This window comes from Sinohyriopsis cumingii, chromosome 6 (genome assembly GCF_028554795.1).
Source record: "Sinohyriopsis cumingii isolate HCF-2022 chromosome 6, ASM2855479v2, whole genome shotgun sequence".
NCBI classification, from domain to species: Eukaryota; Metazoa; Mollusca; class Bivalvia; order Unionida; family Unionidae; genus Sinohyriopsis; species Sinohyriopsis cumingii.
The window spans coordinates 147,430,184-147,443,626 of record NC_142966.1 but is presented as its reverse complement, the minus strand read 5'-3'; the positions used below and the strand labels follow the sequence as shown (position 1 = coordinate 147,443,626).

The following is a 13,443-nucleotide window of genomic DNA, read 5'->3' as shown; positions in this document are numbered from 1 at the left end:
CAAATTATTTATATAAGCAACAATAGGAAAGAATCTGATGATATTAAAATTACATAATTTTTCAAAATTCCTTTTATTATCCCTAATTTCACTAGAAAACTAAACCACTACAAACTTCTGATTACTAATGCACTGATAGAATCATGCATAACTGACATGCACTGTAATGAATTAAATCTTGGGAGTGGAAAAAATAATTATTATTCATGTACCAAAAATTGTTACACATAAAAAAATAATCCCTTTGATGTTCCAACACTTACGGATATACATAATTAACAAGATTGCACATTTTACAACATCTCTTGTTCAACTGCCAAGTCAACAAAATGTTGTACACTGCCATAACTGCTGGGGATGGGGGAATTGGTTGAGATGGGCAATGTCAAATGAAAAAATATTTCAGTTACGTTAACATTTTTTAATATTTTCAGACTAAGTGTCCCAAGTACATTCATTCACTGAAACATAAGTGATGGATTCTGTGTTATGGCTCCTGGGTCTGTCTTGGGAATGTGGTTTGGAATATGCAGTAAATAGTGTATGGATTTATAATGGCAAGCCACTGCTGAGCTCCTCTTCAATTGCTGTAGGAATAAACCTTAAAACATTTACAATGTAAATCTTTCTGATGGTGGTAGTTGGGTTTTTAAACAAATACAAGTTAAAAATTACAAAGTATTACATGTAAAAAATTCTTCACATCTTAAAAGATGATAAATTATGGTTGTCAGACAAAAGCACTATTTCTCTAACATACCTTTGAAGACTGGTATAGAAATACGTCCATTTTTTGTTAGAATGGCAAATGTGTCCTTCTTGACTGGAGTCTTTAATGGTGTCTAAAAAAGAGAAAAGATGATCTTAGAAATTAGTAAGAAAATAAAAAGGAATACAAAAATATTTAAAAGAAGTGGGCATAGAGCTAAGTCAAAAATATACTGAAGTGCTACTTTTGGCAATTAATAGTGTCCCACACTTAAGAAAGGGGTCTGGAAGTTATATTTAATCACTGCCGGTATGGCCACTTGTATCTGTGTTTTACAAGTACATTCAACATGTCTGCAATGCAATTTTTAGTAAAGATTTGCAAAACAATTGTCATGATTAATTGCTATTGCTAGTCTTACACTAGATGGCATTACTGAGAAGTCCTAAAATAAAAAGGACTGTATTGAAGATGGATTGCTATTGCTAGCCTTACAGTGCATGGCATTATTGAAAAGTCCTGCAATAAAAAGGACTGTACTGAAAACTGATTGCTATTGATAGTCTTACACTGCATGGCATTATTTTGAAGTCCCGCAATAAAAAGGACTGTACTGAAGACTGACTGCTATTGCGAGTCATACACTGGATGGCATTATTGAGAAGTCCTGAAACTAAAAAGGACTGTACTAAAAAGTGATTGCTATTGCTAGTCTTACAGTGCATGGCATTACTGAGAAGTCCTGCAATAAAAAGGACTATATTGAAGATTGATTGTTATTGCTGGCATTACAATGAATGGCATTTTTGAGAAGTTCTGCAATGAAAAGGACACAAAATAAAAAATCTATATAGTCACACTGCTCCAGCTAAAAAGAAACAAGTGAATACTCCTCCCCCCCCATGCCTCTCTCTTGATTACAAAACTACCTCACAAAAAGAATACTAAATTGCATTATATCCATATATTTTATGCTTATTTAATTTATGGAGCTGTTTTTACTTCCAAGAAGGTGAATAGCCTAAGTTTCATTATCAGCACAAAGTCATCTGGTTGCAAGAAAATGCCCATGTGTTTGAAAAAAAGTGCCCTTACAGCAAAAATTCCCATCTTGTCAACGTACCCCAACCTTGAAATAATTTCTTCACTGAAGCAAAGATTTATTCTTTTGGTCGTGTTAAATCTTCGTAGAAACCAATGTTAATTTGCACCAACAGATGATACTTTCTCTGTTATACCTGAGAAATGTTTACTGTCAATATTTATATAAAGTAGATATGTTGCTTAGTTCATGGATACATTTTTTCTTGACATCTAGAAGTTTTATCAGATAATGAACTAGTATTTCTCAAACAATACATAGCTGAATATGGTTTGCTTTCATCTTCATGCAGCAACCACAAGAACTGTAAATTTCTTAAATTTTAATTGCCTCCCTATAAAGCAGCGGTTGGATGAATAATGAAACAACAAATCATTTGAACATAATGTTTGTTCAAGTACTTCATTCACCCCTTGATCTATGTGATGTGCAATATAATTCAACATAAATACATCACAAATTCATGACATATGTTATAATCATCAAAGACATCCAATACATTTTTTCATTCAGCATGTACATAAAATAGCAGTAATGCATCATTAACTCATTTATGTCAACATGATAATAAATACATACACAACACAAACATACATCCCAAATATGCAATATAGGTAATAATCAACAGACATCTAACACATTTTTTCTTCAGTATACATGCAAAATAACAGAAAGGTCATGCAACATTAAATCATATATGTCAAAGTGATAAAAAGTATTACTTTATATAACAGAAATCCATGTGAAGCAAATCTAATGCAGAGTGAAATGTTTTCCCATCCTACCATTAAGAAAAACATATAACTTTACATGTGAAAATGGATATAGATATAAAACCATTTTTTTCAAGCCATGTAAAGATGAAATATAGTCCTGTTTCAATGTTGTACAAATATCTAAAAATTGTTTTTTCTTTTCAGTCTATCGTAAAAATATGAATATAACAACTAAAACTGCTGAATACAAGTATCTGAATATTTCTTGATGATAAATCATTTTGTCCATTTGCTATAAACTGCTACTCACCTGTAATACAAAAGTTATATCTATCTTACCCATTAAAACTGAGCATCAGATGAAACTGAAGTTTAAGTTTTTGTCTTTATATTCCTGTTCTCATACTGAATACCATGCATAATGAAGAAAAAAAGAATATTCTTCTAAGCATCTCTCTCTCTCTCTCTCACACACACACTCATACACACCTGGAAATTCATTGTGTATTTACAGATGATAATAATAATAATTATGATGATGATGATGATGATGATGATTACCAAACATTCCAACGAAAAGAAAATTACATATTTAATTTTAGTTTTAAGTAATTATAAAGAATCAGTCTATCTTTATATGTGTAATTATTTTTTCTTTTTCATTTTAGTTTCTCTCCCACCCAACCAACACCTCTGCTACATTTAGAAAACAAATGAGCAAAAAAAATGGGATACAGGCTGAAGTTTGTAAGTCAGTTCTAACTGCAAACTGCACTGACCCAGATCTACCACCAATCATATAATGTTCTGGTAGATTTGGGTCTCTGCAATTTTGTAGGTGCAATCAGTAGAACAAGCAACATACAACCAGATCTCCTGGCATATTATACGATGGCAGATCAGGGTCAACGATGTTTGCAGTTGGACCCAACCTGTAAGCAGGTACATACAGTAGATACTTGCCAAAATGGAAAACATGTTCTACCAACCGATTATCATGAATTTTAGGCCTGATCACTGTAAAAATTCTCCACTGCAGAGATTCATAGCAGTATGTTTGGAGTCATGGTAGCTAGCATTTCCACTAAACTCTGGAAGCTCAACATGAGGCAATATGGTGGGAATTAACTGCACCACTGTGATGCATGGACAAACATTAAATTACATAAGCTGTACTGCATCATATTATGCAAGTCTGATGAAGTTTCCGATATGTAAACAATACCTACATCTCGTTCCTTCCAGTCTGGAAACAATTCATCTAAAGCCTTTGTTTCAATGCAAGCACCAGATAAAGTATGGGCACCTATAAAAAGTAAACAAACATGATATAATAAAAATAAAATAAAGCAAATCTAATGGCCTGCCACTGCAAACTCCCATGCTTTGTACTGCATGTTCCAATCCCCACCTCCACACTTTCCCCTCTCCCAGTATCCACCCAACCCCCATCACCAAATAGTGATCCATGGGTCACATATACATTCTGGTAAGACGAAAACATTTGAAAATGTTATAGTTATAGAAAAGTAATAATTCTATTCTGAAAAGTCATTTCCTTTCAGCTGGTATCTCTAATAATACCTGAAAAATCTGTACCTTAAACACCCACCCCCCCCAGCTTTTTCCAACATATCTGCCTTATGCAATGCCACTGATTCTCAATATTTCAGAGACTCATCAAGTCACTGTGGTGTTAAAGATGCTCAATGTTTCTGAGAATTATACCATCATGATGGTATCACTGACATTTGTTTCAGAGAATCATGTTAAGATGATGCCATTGTAACTAATGGTTTCAAAGAATTGTACCAATGTGACAGTGGTGTCATTGATGTTCAGCATTTCAGAGAATCACAATGATGTGATGGTGTCATTGATGCTCAATGTTTCAGGGAATCACACAATCATGATGGTGTCATGGATGTTGTGCTAAGATTTTCAATTATGTGCAGAAAACAATTCCTTTACCTTTGATTATGCCATTCAGTAGATACTGTATTTCTTTGTGAACTCTTTGACCATCCCTTGTAAATGACAGTCTCTCTCAATTAAAGGTCAAGTAAACATAAATTTTCATCTGTGTAAATTCACTTGTGTTGATGTGGTACTGATTCTTGTAAATTTGCAGCTGCTACAAGCCACAAATTATAATATCCAATAAATAAGGAACATTTGGACTTAGCACCAGAGACATATCTGTAAATTCATGTACGAAGACAACTACATTTTGCAGAACCATAAATATGATAAAAATATAATGTACAATCATTTATCCAATTTATCCTACATTAAAAAAGATTTTATTATTTTACCCACCATATAATCTGTGTGCAACTGAAAATAATCATTTTCTATGGGTATCTTGTTCCAAACATTAATATCTCTATTATACAGTGATGTGGAAGTACATTTAATGCCAGTTGGAAGTGTGCTTGGTAAACTAGGCTACATTATATCCATGCTTGCAAAAAAAGAACACTTACATGATATGTTTTGGTGTTTTCTTTAAAAATAACAAAAACTGTTTGCAAGTCTGGTGTCTGTATTTCCTTTTTGCATATGCAGAATTGCTGCTTTTATGGATAAATGTGCACAAAGATATAATTTTTATTAAACACACTTTTCCAACTGAGTTATCTTTCTTGGCAAGAGTGACATCCACTTTTTGGGCATGGGCTAACTGAGACAAAACAGTGGCTACATTAAAAAGAATTGATGAGCCTAAGTCCTGAAAACTGTATGACCTCTATACAGGAAACGATGTACAGTTTGATTTTGAATGTAATACTGTACAATATATATATTGACACTTACAAGTCAACATTTTTTAAATGAAAATTCAATTCATGCTGAGTAGAGGGTGTCTTATTTTCAAAACATAAAATAATCTATACATCTAGTGGGAATACTGTAAGCTTTAATACTGTCAATTTAAATATTGTTGGTTTTGATACAAATATTCCCATCTGTGCATGTGGTATGCACTGTGTTTATCTATTTCATTATGGTATTCATTACATAATATTTGTATCTATATTTAACTGGAATTTAATAATTTGAAATATTAAATTAAATATTTAACCACCAAAAAGTGAAGTGTCCATTAATGTTCTTCGCCACAGATGCTTACTAATAAGTATACTGCATTGATTACACTGCATATCTGAACAACCTGTACTTGGATTACATTTTGTGTTTTGCTGTATAAACACTTTTTGTGTTTGATGTAAAATTTTTGATCTGATTTATATTTTACTTTTGTCACAAGCCAGATCTAATTCCAAGGTGATCTTTCATGAGTTATCTGTCAGTGCATGTGGACCAATAAGGCATCACTCACTTTGTTTTTCCAGCTGCCAACCCTCTGATTGAGGAATGAATTTGATACTTGTTTAATGCCAAGTACAGTCCTATATTCAGTTAACAGAGGGTGCTTATTTTTACTCCCCATGATCATGCCACACAAGTGACAACTGATAACTGCTCAGTTGCATCCTTTAATAGATTTCACAGACTGCACGTTCAAAGTGTCACTTACCAGTAGAAGCTCAGTCTCCTCATAAGCAATGCTGATGACAGTAACAATGAAAAACTGGAGTCAGATGATGCTTGCAATGACCAGCGGAAAATGAAGATTTCAGAACTTTGTTAGGTGATTCAGATAACGAGGTTGAATTATTGGACTTTGTGCCAGATGACATTAGTCAGTGACATTTACATGATATTGTGTACCATAAAAGTGTGAATTCTGTATAAGATGGAACAAGAGAAGTGAGTTTTCTGCAGACCTAAAAGGGGTGGGGTGGGAAGAGAATCAACTTATAGTCAAGTGTATATGTTCTGTATTCAAAGTAAACTTACAAAACAAGAAATGTTTATGTAAGGTGAAATAGTGCAAGAATATGGTGATTCTTTGGAGAAATTAAGTTTTTCAGATCTGCTGGTCTCTGGTCCCATCAGTCACTAAAATGATTAAAAAAGCTGCAAGAGACAGGGGAATGCAGGCTATAATCCATAAAGCATTTCTTAGCTATACAGTATTTGAATTTAATTTTCTTCCATTACCTTGAAAATGTTTATCTAGTGTCCAGAAATTTTAAGTACTATTGAAAATTTTGAAAATATGGTGTCCAGATAATTGAAGGATCTCAAAATTTATATTAATGACATTACATGTAAACAACAGTATTATATGTCTGTTGCTTCCCTAATGTGTTCCATGAAATAAAGGATACAATTAACACCATTGAACTACTTGATAAAAAGATAATTACACACAAACCTGTACAGATAACCACTGTGACCATACATTTGGTATAACTTATGAATAAAATTGAAAAGTGTTTTAAAAAAACTCACCTATTGATGAAGCCTTTTCCACCAAACAGACTCTGAGTTCCTTTCCATTCTCTTTTGCAAGTTGTTTGAGTCTACAGGCAGCAGACAACCCAGCAGGTCCTCCTCCAACAATAACCACGTCTGCTTCATCACCATACCTTTCCATATTTGTATCTATACAGCAGATGTGAAAAGAAATATTGTGCTTTATAAACAAATATATGCTTCATTTATTTCAACAAAAATGTACTGTATAAGTGAAATATTTTGCTTGAAAGTTTATACCAAAACTATCTTATACAAAAACTATCAAACAGTAACTAGCATAATGATGAGTCAAGATTTCAGTATCTTGCAACTTATTTATTTTATGTCATAACTAAGATGGTAAATTCCATGCAAATAAACAAAATGGTATTTAAGTCAGAAATACTGGTAGTATTTACAACATTATTAGTCATTCACCCAATGGATCCCCATGTTATGTGTATTTAATTTAATTGTTGTTTGTTAGTTTAATTTTTCTTTATTTCAATACATGCCATTGTAATGTAACACTGTATGTTGGACTTGACCTTGTCCAAAACTAAGTTCAATTCTGCTTGACTTCATTTTTTTAAATAATTTTTTTTAATTTCATTTTATGTCAACAACTAATACATAGCTAAATTATTCTCTATGTGTGTGAGCTTAATATCATAATTATTATTCAGGTAAACAAGAACAAGAAAATATGTTGATTTGGGTTGGGTTTTTGGAATTTCCTAAGTGAAATTTACAGGTTATTTTGTTGTAAGTAAACAAGGCTCATTAGATCATTCCAGAAGGTTTTTTTCTATTAGGTAATGTTCAATTTTAGAAAATGCTAATTGTGACCTGAGGTCAAGTAGAGAACTATATATATTGTAACTGTGATGATTTTACCATTCGTGCTTTAACATCTAGCACCTTTAAGTTTATTATGTTGTGACCAATTTGGACTGAATTGTATTTTCTTCAAATTACTGAATTCAAGTGATTATTTTCCCTGGAAATGCAAAAGTACTCTGATAAAATTCTTTGATAAAGACATTCACTGGAATATATAGTATATTCAGACCAGGAATTATATTGCTGTGATTCAACAAAAGACTGTTGACACATCAGCACTCCATAAGCTACAACAGACACATCAGACATCACCTTCAGTTTTGGAACTCTTTGGGACTTATTTTTAGTTTTATTCAGGATTTTATATTATTAGGAATTCTAAAGATACATGCCTTGTGCAATTCAAATTTATGTAGTTCATCTTAAGGTCAATTAATAATGTGCAGGCAACTTTGTCTTCCTTATACTGGAGTAGGAAAGAATATCTTCAGGATGGAATAAGAGTATATCACCAATCTCTTATCATCTGTTTACAAATTGTCATTATTAATAATAATATGGTCAAACTTTTCAAAAATGTATTGGCTAAAATTTAAAAGGACAAGTCAAGCTGCACTTTGATCACACAATTCATTTTGTTAGCTTTTTAAAACAGAAGTGTTTCAAAACCTTTGCCACTTAATCTAATCACTGCAGAGGTGTGTCAAAATGTTGTGACACTGTTGTGTTTAAAAAAAAGAAAACTGCATTCTTTGCTTCTGTGCATTAGCATATAACAAATGCATAATTTTTTTTAGGGGGCCCAGAGTGGCAGATCACTGCCATCTCACTTCTGTCTGCGTGGGTTCGAGTCATGGGTTTGGCCTATGTGGGTATGTGAGAAAGCTTGTGAGTAGCTTCTCATTGGTCGGTGGTTCTTTCCGGGGTTTTCCCAGGTTCTTCCTCCATCATTAATACTGGCCGTCATGTATAGCCTATCTTGTGCTGAAAAATGGCATTAAACCCCACAACAACAACAAGAAATTATTTAGTGATCTAAATTTTAGGAGTGGGACTCCAAAAGTTGAACTACTTCCAGGCTAGGATTTCTAGACTACAATTTTTAAAATCCTAGTGAAAACCCTGCCTCTTACACCTAGAAAGAACATATGTACAATTAAGTTTCTGCAATTACTTTGACACGTAAATTTTATTAAGTTAATTAAATGCATTTATTCAAATTATTTTTAAGTTGGTAAATTCTCCTAGCTGGATATGTATTTTTTCTTTTACAGTAATGTGAAAGTTAAGTGCCTTTTACAGGGTTCTGGCAAGCACTCAAGGCATTTTGAGATCGAAATGAAGATATAAGACAAAGTTTCATCTTGTTTTCTTTCAACCCATATTGAAACATACTTGTGTGATTTTAGTCATGGTGTCCATAGTAGTACAGCATTATATCCAAAACTACACTATAAAAATGCACATTATAAAAAGAGAGAGAGAGAGAGAGAGCTGCAAAAGGCTAAAGTTTCATTAAATATCTATATTATATGTAATGTTCTGATCTATTAAGGTTGTGCACTATGATAAATTAAAATTATTTTTTTTTATATGCATTAGTCATATCTTTATAAAGATGCTGGAAAATTTATATTTATTCAATCTATGTTCTTATGTAAGAAAATAACAATGTCTTCAATATAAAAAATGTTTAGAATTGTACGCTGTTTGTCCCTTTTGTGGGGATGAGGACTGGCAACCTGCAAGTTACAAAAAAAACGTCCAATGATACACTTGTGTGATGATGACCCTGTAATACCCTGTAATACCAAGCCTAAAAGGTTACCTTTCCATCTCTCATCTTTTTCACGAGGGTATACTGTGTAATGGGTTGTTATTTTGGGAAAAGACTCTGCTGTAAATGATCGGCTAGTAGTGATCTCTTTCCCTGTCCTCAATGATCGTGTTACTGTGGAAAAAAAGGAAATATATATATGTAAACCTGAATAAAGAAACCCTTTAAAAAAATAAAATCTATAAACAAACAATTCCTTTGAATAATTTCATCTGCATTTTCCAATTCCTTTGCAATAAATTTCAAACTTTGGCAACTGCTAAATACAAAAAATCAGACAAGATAGTCAATAGCAATTTGATTTTCAAGTAGCTTGACTATTTAGTAAATTAAAAATATATAACAAAATCATAAAGAGTTACTTGTTTAGAAGTATACTGCTATACATAATAATTTTAAAGTTCTACTCTGTTCATGAGATGGAATTTTGACTAGTGGTACATGCTGATGTAAATACATGCCTAATACATGTATATTAGAATATAAATTTCTGGAATCATTGTTTTTATATATCTTTATTCAGGGATCAAGCAAGAATTGAATTTTAGGAAAAAATGACTTCTTCTTTGTGGACAGAGTAGGGATAAAGTAAGAATCTGACAGGGATTAGTGGAAGCAAACCATAATTCTTATTTTAATTATGTCCTCTGTTTTTCAGTATGCATATTTGCATTTAACATTGGTTTGAAGCAATACTTTACTTTAAAGTTGAAAATTCTGTGTTATATGTTTATTATAAACACATTTTGTATGTGTATACAACTTTCATAATCATACCCATTAGGGGTGAAATGATACACCTGTTCAATGTATTGATACGATACATGATACAAAGCCTAAGCCTATGATATGATACAGTATTGATACACATATAAACTTGATGGTCTTTCAGTCTTTAAACGGTCTGTCAGTGGTAACTGGTGCATTCTGACATGAGCTGACATACTGGTTATATTTCCAGTATGCAGATTACAGACTGAAATATACTTAGCAACTATTTCTATGCCATTCTCATTAGTGACAAGATACCAAACATACTTTCAAATTGACTACCTATTAGTGTGTGTGTGTGTGATTTGGATTTTTAACGTAGCTTTAACAATTTTTCAGTCATATCGCTACGATGCCTGCAGTGTGGCAGTTTATAGCAATGTCTAGCACTGGAGCATCATGCCGCAGACATGTAGCACACACATTTTTGGGGGATACAAAAATGCATGTAAAACACTTTATAATTTTGGTTAAGAGGGGGGGATCAGTCTGGTGCCCCCCCCCCCAATAATTGACAGTCCTTTCCATGCTTTTCCTTGTAACTGTATTCCAAACTCATTAATTTATATAAATAATAATAAAGTAGAGTAAAATTAATGATCAGCTGCACTACATTCAACCTCTTATAATTTATAATAGCATACCTATTGAATTCAATGTAATAATGAATGTTCAGTAATGTTTGTTTGTTGTTATTTCTTTGAAGTACAGTCCAAAACTGAATAAATTTAATAAGGTTGAAAAGAAAAGAACCAAAAGGGTATCAAGAACATTTTGAAGAATTATGTTCTGTCAATTTGACTTAATTTTGGGAATACATAGAAAGAAAGCAAAAAAATCATAATCACATATTACTAAACTTATATTTTGCATAATCAACATTTTGAAACTGCCCTTATACTGCCTCTGTGTTAATTCAGTTAAAGGTAGCACGTGTCTACTCACCTACTCATGATTGTAACATACATTAACACGTGTTAATCGAATTACAGTAGCACTTCACTACCACATGCCTTAATTTTTATATCAACAGCAAATATTTTCCACTATTGTAAGTTTAAAAATGTTTCTATCCTTGTACTGAATTAAATAGATAATGAAAAATAACAAAAATAGACAAAGCAAACATTTTCTAATTCTTATATATTCAATGATATACATTTTTGTATCAACACTACTTATATTTTTTCTGTCTTTGCTGTGTTTAGTAGGAATGATTCATATACCAAAATAAGCCATATTATATCTTTGCTAAATTACTTGGAAAAATATATTAATAATCGTGAGACAGAAAGAAAATATTTAAGCTAAAACATTCATGATCACACCCTCCCATCCTCCACCCCGACATTTAGATGGCCAACACCTTATTGTAGATCAATTGATACTCCTACGATAACTGTTATATTGGAAGACAATGCCTAAACATGAATCATCACTGCTGAAGCTAATAATAATAATAATAATAACAATAATAAGCATTATTGGCAACATAATTCATCAGTCCAAATCACACGTGTTTATGAAAAATAAAGGTACAAGAACAAAAAATAACAATTCTAGGATTAATTAATGGACACAAAATAACACAATTGATTCTACCAAGATCTTAAAGCACAAATAACAGAACATACTGGTATATAATAATTCTCAGCATACATTTATTAAGACAACATTACAAAACAACAAACAACAGAAAGTATCACATAATTTCTTTATAATCAATTTCAGATTTCTATCAAACTAGGCATGTCTAGCTGCTAACTAAAAATTTATAAATATGTACAATGATTATTGTTCAAAGTCTTGTCAAGCACAGTTTTAAAACATGAAATAAAGTATATCAACATAAAACTGATAAAGTTCAAGTCAATTGTATTTTGCATATTATAACTTATATTAGAAAATTGAATTTTCTTCCAATAATCAGTCGAAAGAACAATTTATAAAGTAATAACAAACATTTCCAACATGATTGTATCATACTTTGTTAATACTTTATGACTGCTTGAAATTCAAACTTCGTCACCCAATTTTCAGTCATTTAAATCGGCATAATATGTTGAAAACTAGTCTTTCGGCTAAGTTAATTTATTCATCAATATAATGAACAATATAAACACTCTTTTTAATCTGATTTTGCATGGCTTTGTCGGGTTAAGCAGTTTTTAGCAGGACCGTCTAAAAACAACTTTAACCTTCATGACCCGTCGGACGTTTACTTTAGGAGGAGCTCAATGACAGTACACACGTACTGTTAAGTCAATATCCACATGCTTTTTCGAAATGCAGGAACAATAAAAGCCTTCTTTGCTCATGTAAAGACCATCGGTTCCCTAATGATGCATACTACACTTAAAAGATGACGTAACGTCAACGTTATACTTTATGACCTTCAATGAAAGTTCTGTGCCTGTGGCATTTCATTCAACTACCACGAAAAGGAACATAGTGGACGGGGTTTGATCGGTAAGCAGTTTTAACAGTAAAATTACTGCACATTAAGTTTAAGTTACTTTTTCGAATAACAAATGGGTGGGCACGGTGCAAAAATTGCAAGCAGCCGATGACATCTGACTGTCAAATGCATACAAGAAGTAAGATCAGAAAAGAAAGATGTTCAAGCACTTCATATAAATAGTACCGTTTTTTCTGTTAAATATTTCAATATACTATATCACTTTTTCAATGTACAATAAACTTGGTTTTTCTTACCTAATACCCTGTAAGAAGGAATATATCTCATGAGCGTCGACATTGCTCTCTTTGTGACTGCGACTGTATCTATGCAGTCAAAATTTGATAAAGCGGATATGAATAGGCTCACAAACCAGACTGCGAACTTAACGCCTTGTCAGTCGGAATATCCTTGGACGTTTCTCCGTTAAGTTTATCTGAAAGTCTCGCGTGTAAGGTGGTGCTATATAGTCTCGTATTTTGCATAGATTGTGTAAAAGGAAAAAAGGATTTCCCCGGTTTTCCTCACTGGTTATACTCGCTATTCGAAAAAAGACGTTGTAAATTATAGGTATTTTTTTGAAAAACTTGTAATCACCTTTATTTTGGTCTATGATTGATGGGTGTACAATGGTTATGG

General features: G+C 32.3%; 1 protein-coding gene across 1 annotated transcript in view; it reads right to left on the bottom strand.

Moving 5' to 3' along the window:
• LOC149798223 (electron transfer flavoprotein-ubiquinone oxidoreductase, mitochondrial-like) overlaps nucleotides 1-13,189 on the bottom strand; it is a 44,574-nt gene extending 31,385 nt beyond the window's left edge. Inside the window, exons 1-5 of the mRNA XM_089963329.1 lie at nucleotides 13,062-13,189; nucleotides 9,567-9,689; nucleotides 6,890-7,042; nucleotides 3,757-3,833; nucleotides 761-842 (exon numbers count right to left, since the gene is read on the bottom strand). Coding sequence (XP_089819455.1) covers nucleotides 761-842; nucleotides 3,757-3,833; nucleotides 6,890-7,042; nucleotides 9,567-9,689; nucleotides 13,062-13,104 — 478 coding nt within the window. The 5' untranslated portion in view covers nucleotides 13,105-13,189. The remainder of the gene's footprint in view (nucleotides 1-760; nucleotides 843-3,756; nucleotides 3,834-6,889; nucleotides 7,043-9,566; nucleotides 9,690-13,061) is intronic.
• Nucleotides 13,190-13,443: the final 254 nt, after the last annotated feature.